The sequence below is a fragment of the Mus caroli genome, chromosome 5, assembly GCF_900094665.2.
Source record: "Mus caroli chromosome 5, CAROLI_EIJ_v1.1, whole genome shotgun sequence".
Classification (NCBI taxonomy): domain Eukaryota; kingdom Metazoa; phylum Chordata; class Mammalia; order Rodentia; family Muridae; genus Mus; species Mus caroli.
The window spans coordinates 85534150-85558042 of NC_034574.1; the positions used below are offsets into that span (position 1 = coordinate 85534150).

At 41.6% G+C, this 23893-nt stretch overlaps 1 protein-coding gene and 1 non-coding gene across 3 annotated transcripts; one reads left to right on the plus strand and one right to left on the minus strand.

Moving 5' to 3' along the window:
• Positions 1–4: 4 nt before the first annotated feature.
• Positions 5–19981, minus strand: Nup54 (nucleoporin 54). Of its 2 annotated transcripts, XM_029477268.1 has the most exons (13): positions 19780–19981; positions 18985–19146; positions 15709–15792; positions 15476–15622; positions 12798–13024; positions 10053–10240; positions 8688–8884; positions 7391–7445; positions 6896–6989; positions 4020–4127; positions 2272–2391; positions 1901–2011; positions 5–799 (listed from the first exon to the last, which is right to left on the minus strand). In XM_029477268.1, exons 1-13 carry the CDS (start codon positions 19844–19846, stop codon positions 671–673), a joined length of 1689 nt encoding a protein of 562 aa, XP_029333128.1. In that variant the 5' UTR covers positions 19847–19981; the 3' UTR covers positions 5–670. The 2 variants fall into 2 exon arrangements, with proteins under 2 accessions (XP_029333128.1, XP_021017417.1); XM_021161758.2 differs by lacking the exon at positions 18985–19146 and having other exon boundaries at positions 12–799; positions 19780–19980.
• On the plus strand, positions 14480–14622 carry LOC115031189. Its single transcript, XR_003836809.1, has one exon.
• Positions 19982–23893: the final 3912 nt, after the last annotated feature.

Sequence of the window (23893 nt, forward strand, 5' to 3'; positions counted from 1 at the left end):
ACAGAATTACATAAAATTACAAATTAACAATTTATTTTAAGGATTTCATTTTTAGAAATAAAAAACAAAACAAAACAGCTTGCAAAAGTGGTGATTTTGTTATATCCTAACCGGTTAGGTATTTTCTGTAAGTTCTAAATAAGTAAAATAATATAAAAATATATTTTCAAGTCTTTCTAGAACAAAAGGAAAACCACACAAATCATTAAATACTTTGGGATTTTCTTTACTCCCCACAGCTAATTTCACAGATATAAAAGCTGAAACGCATTTATACCCTGAAGCACAGCCTCCAACAGGCATGGAATCACAGTCTGTTGTGTTATGTAGGATGTAGCTCTGTCGTGCTCTGTGCTATGGAGAGGAGAATGGAGAATAACCATCAGGCTCCGTGACTACGCTTAACGCTGTTATAAAATGAACAACAGTGTATATGCTTTGGGTAATACTTTTTTAAAAGTAAATACAGCTTTTAGATATAAACTTTTCAAAGATTCTCTTTGAAGGGCTTTGTGGTGACCATTTCAGATTTAATGTACAGTAACCTCTGAGGAGTCGCAGACATCCCAGTGAGAAGGATCCTTTTTCCCGGCCATGTGGTCATTGTAAAGAAGGCTCGATGTAGCAAGGAGACGCATTTTATAAATCTCTACAACAAGTCTGTAAATGGTCAGCTAAAGACACCGCCTCTGCTATGGATGGTCTCATTCAATCCATGTTCTACCAGTTTTATGTCTTCGAGGTCATCTTTTATGATGCTAATCAAGTGGCTAAGGCCTTCCTGTTGTTGTTTCAAATGCTAGAATGAATTAAAAAAAAATAAAACAGTGTACTGTTCTGTTAAATTGCAAGCTACTCACAATACAGGACTTAGTAACTGAAACATGCACAGTGAGACAGCTCTGTCCACCCCTACAAGACACACCCTGAAACCAGGTAAAACCAAACAAGTATAGATCAACAATATTGTTCAAACGCAATCTCTGTATTTTTAGACAGAGCCTTGAACTCCTGGTCCTCCTGCCTCCCAAATGCTGAATTATGGGTGTACACTATCACTGATAATGTGGGGCGGGGGCTTGAATCCAGGCCTCCATAAATATTCTGCAAGCTTTCTACAAAGTGAGCCACAACCCTAGTCCCAGCTTCTTGATTTAATACACACACAGATTCTTCTGGATCAGTGCCACTGAGAGGATGTGGAAGAAGCCTGAGACTGACCATTACTGCCACTGCCTCCATCCTGGCACTCCCACTATCTAGACATTCTGGGGGATGCTTGGCTCCTTCCTGGAGTAACAATATACAGGCCACTTTTAGTGTACAGAGATGTTAAGTCATTGGTCATCTGTCATTGGTCACCTGTCCCTGTGTCACAGGAAGGGGAATCATACAACACCTCTCCTTGTGTGACCGTGTACGTATTTCAACCCAAGTTGGTGCATATGTGAGAATTTCCTCCTCTTTAGGAGGGAGGACCACTCCACTGTGTGTATATGTACATAGGTGTGTAAATGTCTGTGCAGAGACCTGTTTGCAACTACTTGGGATGCATATATCCAGGAGAGCCGGGTGGACGTGGCGGCATGTACCTTGAATCTCAGCACTCAACTGCAGAGACAAACTGATCTCCGTGAGTTCAAGACCAACTTAGTCTTCATAGCATGTTCTAGGCCAACCAGAGCTACATAGTGAGAACTTGTCTCTCAAAAATAAGAAGTAAATCTGCCAGACATGGTAATTCTACTTTTAATTTTTTGAGGAAGCAAGGTTTTTATACTTTTGTTACTTAAAGGTGCCTGTGGGTTGCAGTCCCTCTACATTCTCATGACGAGGAGAGTATTTCTGCTGTTGACCAGCAGCCATCCTGACGGCCACAGAGTTGTAAACTGACACTCACCTGTTTGATTTCTCGTAACAGGTCTGCATCTATGTAGTACTTTTCTTCAGATTTCACGGCTCCAAAATGATTCTGCATCCTGATCTGGGACATGAGCTCATTCAGCCGACCCTAGCAGCGAGTCAGAGACAAAGGTTGACAACCCCAGCTGGGGACAACTCTTCTGGCTCATCTGTTCAAACCCCCAGCTCTTTGATTTGAAGCATTAATACAAGCCAAACGAACCATGACTGAGAATTTATTTTAGGGAGTTTTAACTAATTCGAACAAATGCTTAAGAACACAATGCAATACAGAATTCCTGTGTGATGGGACAACTGTACGGACCCACCTTGAACAACCTCTGGCTGGACAGACTTAGAAGTGCTTACTTTGAACTGAGTGGGTGCATTCAGTTCCCCTTGAATAGTATCTAGCTGAACCCGCAACTGCTCTTCATCAGCCTGGATCGCATAGCCACTCTTCCTTTGGATTTCCTGTTTGATTAGGACCTATAGAAGACAGATACCAGTACTATCTAGTAGAACATTAAAAAAAAGCCATTATGGACTTGCTGTTAAAAACCGTCTTGAAACTAATTCAGGGTGCTTTGAAATCCTAGCACTTGGGAGGCTAAGGTAGGAGGACCACCAATCTGAAACTAGCCTGAGGAACAAGGAGAGTTTCAGGCTAGTCTATGCTGCATAACTGAGACCCTGCCTCCAACAAACAATAAAAACCCAAATCATTTTTTTAAAAAAATCCAAGTGCTTTATGTTTCCTCTTGAATAAAGCGCCTTTACATGTATGCCTACATTCCAATTAGATTTTCATGTCATAGAAAATATCTTTGTATAAAACACATAGTAAGAACCTAAACAAAAACAAAACAAAAAAAAAATCAATGCTATTTATAAATTTACCTTTTTTGAACCCAAATACTGAAAAAGATTAAAAATATATATATTTGTTTTGAGACAAGGTCTCAAGTAGCCCAAGGTGGCCTCCAGCCTGATTTGTGGATGACTTGACCCTCCTGCCCATCTTCAGTGATAGCATCATAGGCATGCTACAACATCTAGACTTCGTCACTTTCAATATAAAATTTCTAGCTTTCCAGTCACATGAGCATCTCTCCGTGTTAATATGCACCAAGCACTGGTATGGGCTACAACAGATGTGGGCTAAACAGGCAAGTGGCTCCTAAGAGGCATGGGGATTCTCTGTAGGATGATAAAAACATCCTAAACTGTCAGACTCATGGACGATATAACCTTTAAGTGGGTTAAATATATGATATGTGAATTACATCTCAATGAAATTGTTCAAAGAGGGAAAAAAGGAAGCCATCAATATTATTTCCTCAGAAAGATTAAAGTAAGAAGAATTGGCTTATTAGTTAGATAAAATTCAACAATGAAATGAGGCGCTCCTGGGTTCTCCTTACAGTTGTTAGCAGCTCTTTTTCCTGTTTTTGGAATAGTTAGCAATTTCTTCAATTTGACATACATTACTTTTGGTAGTTTTTATTTGCTATTTTAATCACCTATCTTTCCTAGGTTCCAAATCTGAAAAATGCATACCATCTTGTATCACTCAGGCCTCTGTGTATTTAGATCAACGCTTCTCACTGACTTTGGCTCTCTCTGAGATGCTACCACTTTGGTAGTCTTCCACAGAAGCAGCTTTCAGTCTTTCCCACTGCCTTCTGAGCCTATCACTGGCTCCCACCCTCTCTGTTTTCAAGCTTCTCTGTATTTTTATTTGTTACCACTTGGCTTTGAGTGTGTCCCTTCAAATCTGATGCAGCATTTGTTTTCTTGACAATTCATGATTCCAGGTTTTGTTATTTCCTTCTACCTGTTAAAACTGGTAACTGGTTTTAATCATTAATACACAGTCCCATGCCCTTTCCTGGCAATCAAAAATGTCTTCTACTTTCTGAAACCAGGAATGGGTAATTTTTCTACCTTTTCTTGTACCCTGTCAGTAAGAAGGGTACTTTAGAATACTTTTCTCTACCTCCCACCAAATGATCTTTCCCCCAATTTTTGGGTCTTTTTCCTACTTTACAAAACTCCTTATTTGGCCTATATTTCCCCTAAACATCTTACAAACACTGGGGGAATCCAGTTATTACCTGTAAGGTCCTGTGGGAGAGCTCCATCAGTTTCCTCTTGTATTGTGCTATTTTGGCCATAGTTGTAGTTTGATTCTTTTGCAGTTCACTAATATCTTCAGATATGATCTGTTGAAAGAAATATAAGATACAACACTATTTAATAGACACACCCACATGTCCATGCCCAATCCTGAGATAGCCTTTCGATCCATCTCTATTTAACAGGCACACCCACACGTCCCCAAGCCTAATTCCAAGATAACCTTATGATCCCTCTCTTGAAATACAACCATCTTTAATTCTGCATTTTATTATTTTTAAAATTCTTTCTCTTTGTACATGTGTGTAGGTGCACTAGAGTCCAGAGAGGATACTAGTTCCCCTAGAGGTAGAGTCATGGGCAGTAGTCAGCTGCCTCCTCTGTGGCAGTACATGCTCTTAACTGCTGAGCCTTATTTAGCCCCATAATTCTGGACGTTTCCTTCTCTTACGTATCTAAATAAATAAATAAGTTTTTTATTCAAAGATTTCTTTAGAGCTTTAAGATGTTAGTGATGAAGCAACATACTGTAAAAAACAACAACAACATTTCAGAAATAAGGGACTTTGAGTACTCTTTGGGATAGAACCAATAACCAGGTCTGAATGGAAAAAGTTCAGGTCTGAGGGGCAAAGGGAATGATAAAGTCCTAAAAGTGAAGACATTTTCTTGTCTCTGGTTAGTGACAGCTTTCTGTCTGGCCTAAAATCCTCCTTACTTTGCCCTGTGCTATCTTTTTTTTTTTTTTAAAGTATGAGTAATTTTTTAAAGATTTATTTTATGTGTATGAGTACACACCAAAAGAGGGCATCAGATTCCATTACAGATGGTTGTGAGCCATCATGTGGCTATTGGGAATTGAACTCTGGACCTCTGGAAGATTAGTCAGTGCTCTTAACTGCTGAGCCATCTCTCCAGCCCTGCCCTATGCTATCTTAATCTTAGCAGGGTAGGTTTAACTTGAGTGTGCACATGAGTTTTCTTTGAGTACAATGCACATCCCTGTGTAGAAGCCAGGAGACCACCTTGGGTGTGGCCTGACTGGACAGTGAGCTCAGAGGCCTATCTCTGCCTCCCTAGCACTGAGACTACAGTATCATCACACCTGGTGCTTTCCTGTGGTTCTGAGGACTGGAATCAGGCCATAAGGCTCAGCACTTTAACAACAGCACTACTTCTCAGCAGGCTACAATCTGTAAGGCGCTCCAATCCAGGTTACGTCTATAGTTGTCCCTATCATAATTCATTTCTATGCTACTGGAGTGTTAAAAGACAGAACAGGGGCTGAAGAGATGCTCAGCGGTTAAGAGTACTGACTGCTCTTCCGAAGGTCCTGAGTTCACATCCCAGCAACCACATGGTGGCTCACAACCATCCGTAATGAGATCTGATGCCCTCTTCTGGTGCATCTGAAAAACAGCTACAGTGTAATTACATATAATAATAAATAAATCTTTTTTTAAAAAGACAGAACAAAGAAGTTGCACTAAGTATCTTAGTGTGCCCCCATGGTAGATCACTTTTTGGGGTGGGAGACTGGGATACACTGGGGAACTGAACCTAAGGCCTGGCACATGCAACTCGAGCTATGTCCGTCAGCCCCCTTTTACTTTTTGAGACAAGATCTCACTACACAGGCCAAGTTGACCTTGAACTTAGCTCACAGGCCACTGTGGCCTTGAACTTTCAATCCTCCTGCCTATGACTCCCAAGTAACTGAGATTACAGGCCTGTACCACCAGGCATGGCTTCATTACTCTTTAATGAAACACCAGGACATTATGAAGAAACAAAGGACAAAATTAGGTTGCTGTGTTCATCATCTGGGAATCAACCAGAATGTATGAGTTTTTTTTTTTTTTTTTTTAAAGGAATGTCATAAAACTAGTTTAAAGGGCACGGACAGCCTCAATGTCATTCATGGATGAAATGACTTAATATTAAGATTCAAGTCTCACCAGGTGTAATGACGTTAGAATCCCAGCACCTGGGAGATGGAGGCAGGGGAATCAGAAGTTGAAGGACTCACTGTGAAGCTACACAGTGAGTTTGAAGCTAACAGCTCACTCTACAGATGATCCTCATGAATTCAGTGTACACAGCCTAAAGGGTCTAGGAAGTATGTCATAAGAGAAACTATACTGGAAGTTCTGGACAAAGAAATGCTGAGAAGGAATAATAATTATGTGTAAATATTGGTTGGGTGTTCCTGAAAGCACGGTGGCTACACAAACCAATGCAGATCAGTGTAAAAGGAGGCACTGCATTCGCTTTCTAAACAGTAAGCTTGCTCCTCTGCCTTATGAACTCGGAATGGCATGTAAAAGAATATGGAGGCGAGCCCAGTCAGAACACTACAGTGCATTAGGTCTTGTTTGATTTTAGAAGTTAATCAAGGTTGGGTCTACTAAGTAGTTGGATAAAAAACAAAGGTGACCTGGAATGAATCTAGGCTATAAATCTAAGCTCATAAGATATGTCAAATCAAATTTCTGCTGCTGGAGAGTTAGTTCAGATGTTAAGAGCACTAGCAGTTCTTCCAAAGGACTAGGGTTCAATTCCACACTCACACCCAGATTTAATTCCAGTTCCATGGTATCTGATACACTCTTATGGCTACCAAGGGCGCTACTGCACAATAGGCGGTGTATAGACATCTATGTAGGTAAAGCCATACACATAAATTAAAAACAAAAGGTGTGTATGTAGGCGGGAGGACGCCACTGCCATAAAGAAGGCAGACACACAGAGCTGCCACCTGCAGCGGACGGAACTCCCTACACACCATAAAAGTCTCTCTGACTCTCTTTTTCTTTTCCACCCTCAAGACAGAGAACAAAAGGTGAACTCTTACATCTAGTCTGGTCTGATGCTGCTTAGTCATCTGATCTTGAACCTTCAGTCTTCGAAGCAATTCTTTGAAACCCACCATTGGTACAGGAATTAACCTGAAATACAAGGTCACTTTTCAGAACGCATTACTAAAGCCAACAAGATGTATTTCATAATAGACTTCATGCAGGTTTGCCATGAATTCCTAAACCCACAGCACTGAGATCAATAGCTACCACATTCTTTTATTCAGCCCCCCATCTGATGAAGGAGGAAATACAGTTCTGTCAAAACCTTGCATGATAAATGCAAATGTAGCAGGTGACTAGAATTCAGATCTCTCTCCATCCCTGCTTAGTTTCACCTCCCAGCATGCTGCCCTAACATGGCAGAACTGTTTTTAAAAAGCAGAGAAAATGACTCTCTCCGAATGCAGGAATGCACCCGACAGCCCACCCGTGTCCCTCCTTTCTGGTAGGGTCAGTTTGCACATAAAATAAAATGGCGCTACACTTACTTTTCAGAGTCTGGGTTATCCACCTTGGCCTGTTCCCAAATAATAGGATCAACACCTACCAGAAACAGAAATGTTCTTTAGAACACACAATTTTCTCTGTTTATATTGCTATGGGAAATGCTTTCTTAAAATCTGACACTGAGTTCAGAAGCTGTATAAGGAATTACTTTTAAAAAATCATTGCAAGAATTTTATAAGTTCTGATAGAAAGAAAGTATCTGCAACAGACAGTGGAATTAATACCTTTAGGACCCGCACACACAAAGCCCACAACAAATCACGCAGGAAAGGAGCAAAGGGCAGAAAAAGGCTATTCACAAACAAGAGTGAGAAGATATTCAACCTGGTCACCAGGAAAATTCAGACTAAATATTAACTCTTTCACTACTATGTTGCTGGGACGAAGAGGAAGCGAGAAAGAAGCCATACCTCACACTTACAAATACACTGGTAGACAGTAACAAACATAAGAGTAGTTCACATCTCACTGTCAGGATTTCATTCTAGGGAACTTTGTGGTGTGGGAGGAGGGACGGCGTCACCATGTTGCCTAGGCTGGTCCTCAATTCACTATGCAGTCTAGCCTGTGACCTCAAACTCCTGATCTTCTGCATTCTTTCTCCCAAAGAGTGCAGGTAAGAGCCCCATTCCCAGCCACCATAGACCTTACTCTAAAACACTGCCTGCCCGCGTGTCCTAGGAGGACCTCCCGTGGGTACTAACCACTGCTGAGTTTGGAATGATGAATGCACAGAGATAATACTGAGTTTAAGTAAAGTATATATGACTACTATAGTGTTTACAATAAAATTCATCTTAACATACTAACATGAAAATACTAGGAAATTCTGTATCTAAAAGGCAGGCAGCATCAGTGTATAGTGCAGAATCCTTTTTCTATTACATGTACATAGGTATACATGTAAAATCACAGGTCCCGATCAGCAGAGTCCAGTGCTGGAGGAAGGGACATGATCTAGAATGATCAGTCTACTTAGGATATCTAAACTCCTTTTTTTTAAAGTGCAAACACATATAAGTTTCACTTAAATGCTCAGTTAAAATGAAGATTTAAAAAAAAAAAAACCCTAAAACATTTCAAGTGATTTACCTATTGGTAGATGGTTTATTATTCTTATCACTCCCTAAAATTTCTAATAAACATATATATTAGCTATGTAATTTAAAACGACACCTGACACTAAAACATAAACATTGCTGAGCACATTCTAAGTGAGCAGCCACGTGATGAGCTTTTGACGATCACCGAGCAGCCCTGGCTGCAGCGCACGCCCACCTGCGGGAGGGTTTTGTAAGAGCTGCTTGATCTGAGCGGGAGACAGCTCTGTCCTGGTCATAGAAAGGGTCACCCCAAGCTGCTGCAGCTGGGCTTTAATGTTGGCTTGCTCAAAGTGGGCATACAGTGTTGTCGCTGGAACTCTTCTCGAGGTGCCATTTGGAGAACGCTCAACAACATAAATGACAACTTCCGTCCTGCAGGAAAACAATAGATTCATAACATACTGACTCCATGACACACAGCCATAAACACCAACACAGCTTACGGTTTCAAAGCACTGCTGGCTGAAGGTGGAAATGGATGTTTATAAGAGGAAAGTTTTTTTTTTTTAATCTTGAAAGTAACCTTACAAGGGTTAGGCACACTTGTAAATCAACTTAAATGACAAAAGCCAAAATGAGGTAGGTAAATAAGAATGCATTTTTTGAAAAGATTTGCTCAGCACTATAGCTCTCTATCAAATGCTTACGTTCCATCACCTCTCCATCCCTAGAACTATTTACTCTCATGGCTTTGCCAATAGCTTATGGGCTGCCTGCTGCAACCAAGACCCAGGAAGTAACCCGAGTCAGTCACTGGGTATTACAAGCAACAATAACCATATCAGTCATTTAACCGTAATAATACAAAAGTAATTAAGTATATTGCAACCAGGAATAAAATGGCAGAAGGGCCTGGGAACTGGAGCAATCACAGGGTCGGTCCATGAATGAGCAGAGTATTCAAGCTAGACCTGGTTACACTGTTCTAACTCCTGCACGGAGAAAAGGCAGGAGGTATACTCCAAGTATTAGGCTAGCCTGGGCTACAGAGTGCATTTCTAGAGAGCAAGCACCAAACAACAAGACTGTCTTAAACCCACCAAAACCAAAAAGCAACAAAAACTAAACCAAAACCCAGAGTCAGTTTTTAAAAGGTTCCAGCAACTCCTTTCTGCGGTCACCTGCATGCAGTCACAGCGCTCCCTGCTGCTCCTGCACAAACATTTACAAATTAGCACCTGAGTTAAGAAATTCAAAATAAAGGGAAAAACCTCTTTAAACAGTTCTATAGGGCTGGAGATGGCTCAGCGGTTAAGAACACTGACTGCTCTACCAGAGGTCCTGAGTTCAGTTCCCAGCACTCACATGGTGGTTCACAACCATCTGTAATGGGATCTGATGCCCTCTTCTGGTGTGTCTGAAGACAGTGTATTCATATACATACAATAAATAAGTCTTTTTTAAAAAAAACCAAAAGAACAACAACAACAAAAAAACCAGTTCTCTAAATGCACAATAATCACCACCTACGGACCATTCTGCAGAGATTTGTGTTTCACAACACAACGCCCCCATGCAACAACCCATATTTTGTACTTACTGATCATCCGGCAACGTCTTAATGCCCTCCACATTGACCGTAAGGGTCTGGTTTCCTCCCAAAACTTTATGCAATGATTCTACCAATTGCTGTTGTTGGCTTCTAATATCTGTTTCTTTTTTGTTGAAAATTAAAACTACTAGTCCATCTTCATCTTTATTATTGGGCATACAACTATAGCCTACAGCCTGTAAAGTAAACAACACAAAATGTCAACAGTATACACAGGTATTATAACAACGTTTAATAGATAGCTTAGCATCTGCTAAAATGATCTAAATGGTAATGAAGGGAATTATTCTCCCATCATTCTATGTCTGAGGATATCCCATGTTATAGACAAAACCCAAAAGTAACATAAACAGAATGAAATTAAAATTCCCTCTCCAACTAAAGAATTTTCCCTGATTTTGATAGTCACATATTTTGGGGGTGTTTCTGATACACTGAAACAACTCTGTCATAAATACAGCTGCAGAAGTGATGGACCGAGGGTACTTACTTCACTAGAGATCTGACTCATGAGTGTTGAACTAAATTTTAAAGAAACAATTTACAAATAATATATGTTCAATGTACAATGACACTGTCAAGTTACTAATGATATAAAGAAGGACTATTATATTATGATTTCATGTAATAAAACTTAATGAAACAGGTTATTAGTGTGATATTAAATGAGTAAGACTACATAATATTAAATATGAAGAATTACACACTGCTAAAAGTAGCTTATATAAAGGAGCTTTTTATCCTTTGTTACTGCGTATATGCAACTTTAAAAAAAATATGTCATTCTAATTTATTTATTTATAATGTATACAGTGTTCTGCCTGCATTTATTTATTTTTTTTTTAAGATTTATTTATTATATATAAGTACACTATATCTGTCTTCAGACACACCAGAAGAGGGCGTCAGATCTCATTACGGATGGTTGTGAGCCACCATGTGGTTGCTGGAACTTGAACTCAGGACCTCCTCCGTAAGAGCAGTCAGTGCTCTTAACCGCTGAGCCATCTCGCCAGCCCTCTGCCTGCATTTATGTCTGCAAGCCAGGAGAGGGCACTGGACCCCATTACAGATGGTTGTGAGCCACCATGTGGTTGCTGGGAATCGAACTGAGGACCTCTGGAAGAACAACCAGTGCTTTTAACCTCTGAGCCATCTCTCCAGCCCCTGTATATGCAACTTTTAAAGAAGTATTTAAGCTCATTCATTCATTCATACATTTTACTATGCATATTACATAGCAACCTTTCAGAAAATATAAAACATTTAAACGGATACTTCAACCTACATTTACTACTTACTGTATATTTTATTGCTAAACAATGACATTAAGATTTTCAAGTAACACACTCAGATGATACAGAAATTAAATATCCCTAATATGTAAAGCTAAACTACAAAGTGCTCCAAATTCTGAAACTTTCTGATATCAATATGATGCTCCAGGTAAGAAACATTCTACACTTGACCTTGGGTCACAGCACATAAGCACATGAAAAATAAAATTACGGTTAGGCTGCATATACATGTAAATTAATTTTCTGCTTAGATGAGTCCTGTTCTCAGGATATCTCATATACACAAATATTCCAAAATCTGAAAAATCTAAATCTGCAGCACTCCTCTGGTCTTGAGGTGTGGGAGTGAAGTTCAGTGGCAGAATATGTGACTAACATACATACATACTAACATACATGGCAGAATATGTGACTAACATACATGAGGTTCTGGGTTTGATTCCCAAGCACAACCCCCATGCCCAAAATAAAAAATGAAGAAGCAGGGTGAACCATAAAGCTGATTGTAATATACCGATTTGCTATGGTACGTACATTCCACGCTGACTGTGGTGGTGTAGCCCTACAACCAACCCCCACACTCAGAAGAGGTTGACGTAGGATGATCATGAGTTTGAGGCCAGCCTTGGCTACATAGTGCATTCAAGGTCAGCTTGGACCTAATACAGCAAGATCCTGGGGCGGGAGGGGGTGGGGGGGAGAACCTCATATTCAAAAAAGCCAAGAAAGAAAAATTAAACAGTCAAGTAAAGTAGGCTACTTAACTGACGTGACATCTCAGTAAGATGGTTGTTTGTACACAATGAGGAGGCACAACAAAGGAAAAGCCATTACTGTCTTATAGTGACAGCCACAGGGCTTACATGCCCCCCGCCCCCCACCCCCAGTGTTAATGAACACAGCCTAAGCCTAGTGACCTTTTCAGAGGGTCACAAGCAGAACATTAAGGGGGCACATCATGGCACACACGTGGTGGTCAGAGGACTTCAGGACTCAGTCTCCTCCTACCAGGTGGTGTGAGTGTCAAACTGAGGCCACCAGGCTTGGTCCCATGCACCTTCACTCACTCAGTCACTTTTTGGGCCCTGGGTTTTTGAGACAGGGTCTAATGTAGCCTGGGCTGGTTTCTGACTTGCTCTGTAGCTGAACACGACTGACTTCTGTCCTCTGTCCACCCCTGAGAGCTGAGATTCAGATGTGCAACACAGAGCCAGATCACCATGCCAACAGCTTCTTCCTCAGTCCTCAGAATCATACACAATACGTTTTCGAAAGCCACTTTTAATTGTATAAATTTTTATAATTTTAAAATAAAAATCACACCATTCTCAAGAAATACTAAAAAAACAAGAAACGACTATTTAATGTCAATTTAATCTAAAAGTTAGTATCTTATATTCACTCTTTAAATGAAGATCAAAGACACATCTGATACCTTAAATCGGCAAAAGGGATTTTCCTGTGTAAACTCCACTGGAGGAATGTTATTATTGAAATATCCTTTTCCTGTTCCCCAGAAGGCCTGCAACTGGTTCCACTTTGCCAAGATGGCATCTCTCTCATCCCCCAGTAGCGTTGGAGCAGAAAGTGCGCTGGCAGTGTTGATGAGCTGGGTGGACTGTGCAGGAGCCTGTGTAGGCTGACTGAAGAGACCACCTAAAGCTTCAGCAGGAAAAACAAACAAACAAGCCCAGAAAACTTAGACCCACGGTATGGTAAGCAGAATAACGCCCCTCCCAGCTGTCGGTATTGCAATTTATGGAATGGGTTTCTATATTATCTTACATATGGGCGAGAGTGTAGCCAGGTCAGAAGAGAAGGAAAGCAACAAGCACTGGCAGTCCAGAAAGCCTCTGAGGAAGTCAGAGACCAGCCTGGAAATGGCTGAAAGGTAGGTGAAATGTTCTCAAGTGCAGTGGACCCCTCTGAGTACAGGGATGAGTGCATGGCTAATACAGATGCTACAATAACCCAAACTGGTAGCATAGTTATAAAAAAAGGTCAGACTGATGAAATATGGCCAGAGCCAGCAGACACAGACCAGGCGCTTCAGAGACAGTGCAGTCGACAGCATCTCAGACAAGCGGGGCTTTAAAATAAAATAGTGCTGCAATCCAAATTGCCTCTTCAAATTGTATCTGAGAGGGTTAAACAGAAAACAGCATGTTCAACCATGTGTGGTATCTTACACTTGTAATGCTAGCTAGCACTTGAAAACAGGTAGTATAATTGCCAGAGTTTATGGCCAACCTGGGCTACATAGTGATTCCAGGCCAACCTAGGCTACAGAATAAGACCCTGTCTCAAAAAGGAAAAAGAAAAGAAAAGAGCAAAGGGAAAACACTATGTCCAGGGCATAAACAGGTCTCATCTACGACAGAAGTCAAGAGTGTTTGGTGAAGAGCAAAGACGCAGAGGCACTTACTAACTCTTATGGAAATAGATAAGAAGAACCAGGAAACAATCTAACAGTTAGCAAACATCATCCTATTCCTAAAATTGAGAAATCAGTCTGAACCTGTCAACAGGGATCATAAATGTAAAGGAACAGTCTTCATGTCTGCAGTTAAGGTGTGAACAGGCTGAGGAGGGTGGCTCGGTGATCAGGTGGCTGCTACAGACCCGAGGACACAAGCACAGGCAGCAGCACACACTGGGGTCCACGGTGCCGGGAGGGAGGCTGGGGAGCCCCAGGAACCAGCTGGCCAGTGGTCTAACCAATTCACCAGGCTGCAGCTCCAGTGACTTGCTCTCAAAAACAGTGGAGACTGATTAAGGAAGACCTCCCCATGGGCACACACTCACACACATAAAACTTGGCGAGTGAGATTCTGTGACATTGAGAAGCTTCTGAAAAGCAAAAACAATGACAAGAGTGAAGCCAACCTACAGAATAGGAGAAAATCCTTGGTAGTAATCACATTGAAAAATAGATATTAAAAACTCCTAACATTAAAATAAAAATCAAGCAAATAATCCAATCAAAACTGAACTAAACCCGACAGTTCTCAGCAGCTGAGAGTGCTTGCTGCTCTTCCAGAAGGCCCAGGTCTGACTCACAACGAGCCAAAGTACCTCACAAACAAAACTGAAATGCCTGACAGCCTAACTCTAAAAAACAGGACCCAAAAGGCTGAGTCTGATGAAGCAAGATTTTAACGATACACTCCTAGGAACAAAGGGTTGGAGAGACAAGCCCTTATTTGGGGGGGGGGGGGGTTGAGGGGGGACCACAGGGCTGACTGTATTATCCAACATTTAAAAAAAGAAAAAAATCAAAACCACACAGGTGAGGTAAAGTTCCTTACAAATGAATTCAACAAACGAATGAAAAAATCTACATGAACAACACTACTTCTTAATCTGTAATAAATTAACTCATCTAAGTAATGATTAACAATGGCTGCTAGCATCATTACAAAACCACATATCTAGATATTATACATTGCATGATAAAGGATATTCTATGACAGTCTTACAAATAAAATACCGAACTATCCCCAACAATTAGGAGATACAGATGACAAAGATTATGTTAACTATACAAGAATGACTTCAGTAAAGTACAAATAGAAAACCTGAAAGACAAAGATCTGATTTCATCCATGAATTAATGATATAAAAGGAGCCTGCAGAGATATAAGAATGGCAAAATGATCTATCTGTTCTGTTCACACTCATGATGTTCAGGCTCGTGAACAGCAGAACTACAAAGGAAGGGAAGAGGCTGTGAAAGCTGGGACACAGCTCGTCCCATGGAGCAGTGCTATAAGGGAAGATAATGGAGTGTGCTCAGGTTCTGCCTCAACATGACAAGGGTGTGCCCATATGTATAATCTAATAAACTATACCCCGACATAGAAATCACTACAGCTTTCATGGACTGACTTCAAACGTAGCGCCCTTACAGTCCTAATCATGCTAGTCAGTCTTCTTCCTAATTCCAAGAAAGCATAAATATTATGCATTTTGGAATAACTTTCTGGAATAAATATTATGCTTTTGGAACTCTTTGGGATACACTTACAGTCCTTAAAACTAAGACAATCTGTATCCGAAGCAACATTGCTGTTACTGCCACAATTTTATAGCTGAAGATAAAATCCCACTTACAAGTCTGCTGCTGCTGCTGCTGGGTATTAAATCCTCCAAATCCAAGTCCAGTTCCCAAACCAGTGCCTAAACCAGTGCCAGTTCCCGTCGTTGTGCCAAAACCAGTACCAAAGCCAAAACCTTTGTTCTGAGTGCCACCGAGAAGGCCTTTCAATGAGAAATCAGAATTGAGTAAGCTAAAAACATCAACCTGTACCACATTTATGTCTAGAGGACTTAGGGCAACCTCTTACCTGTACTGCCTGTGTTTGTTGGGGCTGAAAAGCTGAAGGCAGAGCCTGCAGTTGTAGTTGTTGTTCCAAATCCTCCAAACCCACCTAATTAAAAACGGATAAAACATAAGGGTCCTTTTGTGCACACAGTGGGAATTGCGTTTTCATTTCAAATTGTTTTGTAAGTAGTTGCTAAATATAAAGGACATATTGATCTAAATTTTTCTTTTTTTTAAAGTAGTTGCTAAATATAAAGGACATATTGATCTAAATTTTTCTTTTTTTTTAACTTAGGTTTAAAAAAATCCTAATTGCTTACTAATCAGAAGATCAATGCACTGCAAGAAATAAATGACCAAGTGCTTTAGACAGAAATAGTACAACGCAATACATATCCCGTTAACTAAATGGGTAACATGATTGAAAAAAAAAAAAAAAAGACTGTCATAAGTCTAAAATGATATATATCCACTTTTAGACTAGCTATTACAAATTCAAGTGTCCATACAATTTTGACTAATAAATTAATAAGACTATTTACTGACAGTGGAGCTGTTTAAAGTGAACCCCTTAACAGAGAGCATTCTCGAGAGTCCAGAAGGCTACTGTAGGTGTGAGAACGTCACCACTCCCATCTCCCCCAGCAAAAATAGGAAATCTAGATCCTTTGCATAAAACCTGTGGGGGTTTGCAGAGATAGGGAGTGAACGAATGGCTAAGTAAGTCCTCTACCCTGAACTACATTTATAGCTTACTCGCAGTCTTTTCAAAATCTCCTAGTTCAACGTTGCTGTTTTACAATGAACTCAACCGTTTAAACAGTGCCAAGCATATGATGGCAGCAGATGGCTTTGCCAGCTCTCAACCGTAATTCTCGTGAGTTAAATTACATCTCCGTTAGCTTTCATTAGGGATGCCCTTAGTCTGTGTGAAACAACTACTAAAGGAAACATACCAAAACATACCAATATGTTTACCTCTATCAAATAAGAATGTCTTTTTTTTTTTTTTTTTTTTTTGAGACAGGGTTTCTCTGTGTAGCCCTGGCTGTCCTGGAACTCACTCTGTAGACCAGGCTGGCCTCAAACTCAGAAATCTGCCTGCCTCTGCCTCCCGAAAGAATGCCTTTCTTGAAGGAAGGAAAAAAGTAAGTGGAGAAATGACAAAGAAGGTAGCCTCAGCTACCACGAGCCTGCGTCACACTGTGGCAACCTGACAGGTTCTATTTTTAACTAAATCTATTAAAAAAAAAAATCAATCTTGGTATATCTTAACAATGTAAAAACAGAATGAAATGACAACCTAATTTAAAGTATTGGCAGCAGTTATCTAGTTATAAATGTGCTGCCAAAAACTTTCAAAAAAAAAAAAAAAACATTTGAACTCTAAATGCTGAGTTACACTCCTTCAGAGATTCAAACTTGAACCTCATATATTTCTTGTAATAAGAGAGCCTCTTCAAGATTGCAATGAGATGGATGTCTTGGTATATGCCTGCAATCTCATAGAGAGAGACACTAAGGCAGGCTTACAGTTTTTAAATGACCCTGAACTACACAGTGAGATGCCATTCTAAAGAAAAAGAAATGAATTAGTTTCAATCAATTTTGTGGCACTGGTAAATCCAGGACCTTGCTCACACAAGGCAGGCAAATAGTGTACCACTACCCTGTACTCTTAGCAATACAATTCAGATGTAAATGAGGAAAATACCTAATTAAAAAAACTATTAAATAGGCAACTGAACACATGTTAACTTATAGATTCTATGAAAATACTGCCAGCCAAACATTTTGACAAAACCTCTAAAATAAATACTGTCTATAGAGCCCTTTTAACTTCCTACTTTCAAAGAATAACTATGTTATTCGAATTGGCTACACACTAAAAATGCTAGTCAGTATCTTGTCATGTTTCAAGTTATCAAAAATACTCTATTAGTAATAGTAGTCCTATATGGATACAAAAAAATGTAATTTTTTAAAGCTCTCTCCTGAAGGCTGAGTTAATTAACATATTTGAAAACAGTCAAAACACCCTTGTATTTGTACAATTCACGGTAACAGGGACAACGCCAAATGGACATCAAATCAAGCAAATACAAACAGGTTTATTTGTTGCTGTTAAACTATATGGTTTGCTTTATTCTGAAACATAAATTTCAAAATAAGGTTTGTTTTGCCCAGTGCCAATTTTAAGCAAACTAGGAAAGGTAAACACCCCAGGGGTGGTGGGTTCAACTTCTAATATTTCTCAATGAGTCCCTTTATCTACACCTCAGGGGTGGTGGGTTCAACTTCTAATATTTCTCAACGAGTCCCTTTATCTTTGGAATTTCCAAGTATTTTTCACTATTTTCAACTGAGAGAATAAGGTGACATCAACAATGTAAAACCCAGTAAATGGACAAAATCCCTGACTTTCCCAGTAAGTTTAGAAGTCCAAATGCATATAATTGGCACGGGCAGCAGTGGCTTGACGGAACATAAACTATGGACAGTACATTCATATACGAGCAGCTGAGGATGGAGAGTTTTCTAAGAGTCATACGTATGTCGAGCTCACATAAGCCTAACTTAAATTGGGATGTACACATCCATTACATTTGTGTTCTGAAAAATTTCAGTGATCTTCAAACAAGCCACAGATTAAAAAAACAAAAAACCTTCATCATCCTCTTTTTGAATGTAAAAGATGCCGAGCCTAGTTTTTAGAACTCAGTGTTAACTGGTAAATTAAAACTACTCATGGAAAATTTCCCAAAAACCCAGCAAAGAATCCGGGATTCTTTCTACAATTATATATAGGAATACATCCTAATATATTGAGTTAATGTTAGAAAAACATCGTTACACAGTTTGAAAATCAAGACAGGTCGCTGCTGTTCGTATAAGACTTGTTTCTCTTGGAAACACAAGGACAATAAGATGAAATCCCAATGAAATATGTATTAAAAAATGAAAAATGACTGCAGGAGTCCAAGAATCCCAGGGAAACGCTGACCTTCTGCTAAAGCTAATGATTTAAAAGACATTCGGTTCCCAACTTATCATTTGGAAGCTGTGCTCTGTATGATTAAATGAAAATCCAACCAAGGTGCATTCTAATTCTTTAAGGCTTTCCAAAACCCACATCTTTTAAAGCAGTCAAAACTTTAAATATATTTGATTTGATCTTAGGAAATAAACCCCTTTCTTTATTAGACAAGTGCCATTTCTTCCCCCAAACTCTAGGGACATCGGAACATTCTTGGACTCCAGCCCCCATACTCGTTACACACATGACCCCAGTATCTACCTGCACTCGCCAGACTGTTACCAAAATTGAACGGAGTCGCCGAGGTGGTAGAAACACCGAAATTCCCAATATTAAAGTTCACTGCAGGGTTAGCGGTTAATCCGAAACCCCCAAAATTAAACCCACTGGCGGTGGAGTTGGCAGTCTCAAGCCCACCAAATCCTGATAGTCGTGGAGGCAAGAGAAACAAAATTTGAAAAGGTGAGAGGAGGGAAAGAGAAAAGGAAAAGAAAGAAAGAAAGATAAGAATTATAAGTATCAGCAAGAGGTTTCACAGCGTGAACAAACCTGACCTGCACCGGATCAGGGGAAGAAAGCCAAGGTGCGGACAGACAGAAGGAGCGAAAGGCACCAGGGGCGGGGGCCGAGCATCCCCCCTCCCCTCCCCCGGGCTGGGGAGGGGACAGAGGGAGCTACGGGCAGCCTGGCTCCAGCTTTACCCATCTGGACCTCTATAGAGGCTGAGACGGACGAGGGGACGCGGGGTCCCGGGAAATGAGAGGGGCGTAGCCTCCTCCTGGGCGGACACCCCAATGGCGGGAAGCACCGCGGTGGCCGGGCCACGCGGGTTGAGCGTGCTGTGCGAGCCCCAGGCTGAGCCTGAGCAGCCCTCGGCCATCCCACCGCCACGGCCACCGCCGCCGCCACCACCGCCACCGCCCTCTCCAAATGCCTCCAAGGTGTCCCGAGTTCCAGGGCAACCCCGGGACCCCCCAGCCGGACCGATCGGATCGAGGGGGCGGGCCCGAGGCTTTGGTTCCTTGGAGGAAGAAGGTAGGCCCAGGGCTGACTCACCCGCCGGTACCGCGGTGGCTGTAGAGGTGCCCGAAGTGCCCGAAGGAGCCCCAAAATTGAAAGCCATGTCGCGGGAGCAGCACTTAGATGGCCCCGGGCTTGCGCGGCGCAACTCCCAGTGCCCTCCGCTTTTCTGTCCGGCTGGGTACCGTCAGGCGGTCCGTACCATTAGTTCCGCCTCCCTTCCCGGTCTAAGCGGAGCAGGGAGGAACCAAGCGAGGATGGAGTGGGTGGGATGATCGAACGGGAACGCCTACCACCCGATCACTTCCGGGGGTGTGTTTGTGGCTTTCACGTGGTGTGGGACGTCACAACAAAGGGGAAATGATGAGAAGTTGGACGTGGGGTGCTGTCTGTTTGCTCTCTGAAGCCACTTTAGAGAAGTGACAGTGTGCAGGGACCGCGTGAAGGTGCTGCCCTTACCTCTGAGGAGCGGTCCTTCCCGGAGGAAGGAGTAGATGAAGCAGTTGAGAAAGAGACATTCGCGAGTGATGGAAAGATGATGGTGATGGTGGTAACACGTGTGTTAGCTATGTGGCAGGCACGCTAGTAATTGTTTCTGCATACTTTTTTAAACCCTCAGCTGTGTTTCAGACAGTTTACCACTATTGTCACTGACCAAGAAGGAGGGCTGACCTCAGTGAAGCAAATGGGCCCACTAACTGGTAAAATCTGTGCCCTGCATCGCACTTCTGGGGAACATTTAATCCTCAGCTACACAGAGAAAGTTTCTGTCGTTGACTAATTGGCACAGACGAGACAGGAGGGCTGAGGATTAGAGTTGCTAAGCAGCATCCCCAAAGTCACTTCGCTGGTTTTTCTCTACTTAGCCCCGATTCTTTTCTCCTTTTAAAAATATTTATTGTACATGGCACTGTGTTACATTAGGACATCTTGATACAAGTTTATGTTGTATTTTGAATATATATTCCTACTCCTAAATTTTCTGTCTTCTCCCTGTCTCTCTCATTAGTTCCCTAGTAATTTTACTTCATTTTCCATGTCATATATATGATTTATGTGTTTAATTAAACCTAGGAATCATAAATGAATTTTCTCCTTCTGTGACTGGCTTAATTCACTTAATAATGTTTATCTCCAGTCATATTCAGTTTTGTGCAAATGATGACATAGCTTCCTCCTTAGGGCTGAAAATTCTTTTGAGTATATATACCACCCTCTGTTTCTGATCCATCCCTCTGTTGTTAGGCAGCTAGGTTTGTTAACAATTGTGACTAATGCTTCAGTAGAGATTGATATACATCTGTCTATGTAGAGTCCTTATAGACGTAGCTGGGTCATGTGGTAGATCTAATTTTAGTTTTCTCAGGAACCTCTTTGCCCCAATTTGTGTGTGTGTGTGTGTGTGTGTGTGTGTGTGTGTGTGTGAGAGAGAGAGAGAGAGAGAGAGAGAGCGCACATGCATGTGTGGGAAGGGTGTGTACACACATATGTGCACACATGCCTGAAGGCCAGAGATTGACATGGGTGTCTTCCTAATTTACTCTTAATTTTTAATACAAGGTCTCTCAGTAAATCTAGATCTCATCGCTTATTTGGCAAGACTGTCCAGCCAGCAAGCCCCCAGGGGACTCCTGATTCTGCCTGCCCAGTGTTATGGTTATACATGAATGCCACTGTGCTCAGCGTTTGATTTTTAAATATGGGTGGTGAAGATTAAACTCATATCCTCAAACATGAACAGCAAGCACTGTACTGACTGAGCAGTCTCTCTGGCCCCACCTTTAAAAAAAAATTACCATTACATTCTGTTTCCCTGCCAGGCGTGGTGGCACACGCCTTTAATCCCAGCACTTGGGAGGCAGAGGCAGGTGGATTTCTGAGTTCGAGGCTAGCCTGGTCTACAAAGTGAGTTCCAGGACAGCCAGGGCTNTACANAGAAACCCTGTCTCGAAAAAAAAAAAAATCTGTTTCCCTATAGATTATGGTCAGGATTTCATACATTCTCGATAGCAGTAAAAAAAAAAAAAAAAAAAAAAATCTTTGAAGAAGCTTTAGACCAAAGAATCTCATGATTAGAATTTAGTTGTTAGAGACAAGCATGCATGTTTGTGCATGTCTGTAATCTTAATACCCAGGAGGCATGAGCAGGATTAAGTTGGAGGCCAGCCTAGGATACAGAGTGGAAGCATCTCAAACGATTCTGTGTGTGAATGTGGTGTATGCATGTGTGTACCTGAGTGCAGGTGTGCGTGCTCGTGCATGTATGTGAAGGCCTCAGGAGGACATCTGGTATTCTATTCCTCTTCACCTTAGTCCTTTGATACAGCATCTCCCATTGAACCCAGAGCTTGTGGCTTTGCCATCACTAGGTCCCAGGGATCTTCCAGATGGTACCAGCCAGCACAGTTGTTAGACATGCATGGCTGCACCCAGCTTTTTATATGGGATCCAAACTCAGTCCTTGTGCTTATATAGCAAGTGGTTGTTACAAAATTGTTTCCTAAGCTCCAACCCTCAAGATGATTTTAAAATGCTTAGATTTATTTTGTCTCTAATTACATGCACGTGCAGGTATGTGCCTGTGTGAGTGGGATAGTCTCAGAATCCAGGAGCTGGAGTTATAGGAAGTTGTGAGTCCCATGGTGTGGGTGATGTGATGGGAACTGAACGTGGGTCCTCTGCAAGTACTTATTCTTAATTGCTGAGCCATCTCTCCAGCCAATCCTACCTATCTGTCAGGCTCTGCTTTCCCGCCTCTGCCTGTAGCATGTGAAGGACCCACAATAACAACTGGTAGATCCTGGTGGGGGGTGGGGCTGGCCACAAGGGGGATGGGGTGGGTGGGAACAACCAGGGGATGAAGACCTCAGGCAGCATGTGGTTGTGATGAGAAGAGTGTGCTGGGACTGCTTCAGTGAGACAGGGAGTTTAATGGGGCTGGGGGAGAAGGCTATTTAACCTTTGATGGTTGAGTAGGGACTATTGGGGTGAGTGTACATCATTGTCGGGGTCGAGGGTCCTGGGGACACCCCATTTGTGTAAGGAGGAATTCCAGGTGCTAGTGGACATGACCTTATAAGGAGAGAGGAAGTGTAACCTGGCTACCAGGGAGTGGGGCAAAGGGTGGAGCACAGGCATACACACACCAGGACACACAGGCTGGGGGCAGGGGTAGAGAGAGTGACCCTGCTCCTGCCAAACTCAGAACAATATCTCTGGGGTTTGGACCCGACTCTTGTTCCAGACCCATCCCACGGCTCCACCCACACAACACCTACGCAAATTAATTTTCACGAGATCCCTCTGGTTATCATGGGGAAATTGAAAAGGGCCTGCATATCTGTGGGAAGCAGAGCTTTCAGGGGTACTGAAGAGTTCCATAATGAAGAGATGACAAAGGCTTGATTGTAGCTCCGGCATGTGATGTTGGGAGAACAAACTTCAGAGAGGTGATAAATAAATTACATAGCTTCACTGCTTCAAGAACACAAGGAAACTCCCTGGTTGCTGCTCAAGTAGATGGGTCAATGGTGGGTCACTGTCTACTCTCTGTATGCTAAAGATGCACATTGCACCATGGTTTCTCTGTTTGTTTTTTTTTTTTAAAGTACTATACGTTTAAATATGTTGTCAGAAATGAAAAACTCCATAGAAGAGTTGGCATATAAATGTTAAGAACTCACCAAGTAAAAACTTAAAAAAAAAAAAAAAAACCCAACTCTCCCAAAAAAGTAAAACTGAAGTATGGACCGAGCCAGCCTCTTAACTGAGCCCACAGTTTATGTCAGCTCTCTCAATTCACTCTTCACCCTGTAGCTAGCAAGGGTCTTCCTAATCAAGCATGGTGTCTACCCACCTTCCTGCGCATGTCTATTGAAAACCTCCAATCATTTCCAATTGATCTTGATATAAGGCAAAACACCCAAATCCTGAACATGGCCTGAGAAGCCCTGACATAACATGGCCCCTGCTTCCTTCCTAGCCTCACTGCCCATTGGTCTTTCCCTCCTGAATCCCAGTCAAATACCCTGGTCCTGTGTAGTGGTTTAGTTACTTTTGTATTGCTTTGAAGAGACCCTGACCAAAGCAACCTACATAAGGAAACGATTAATAAAGAGACCGTCACCATTTCTATTGATTATAAGCTGTC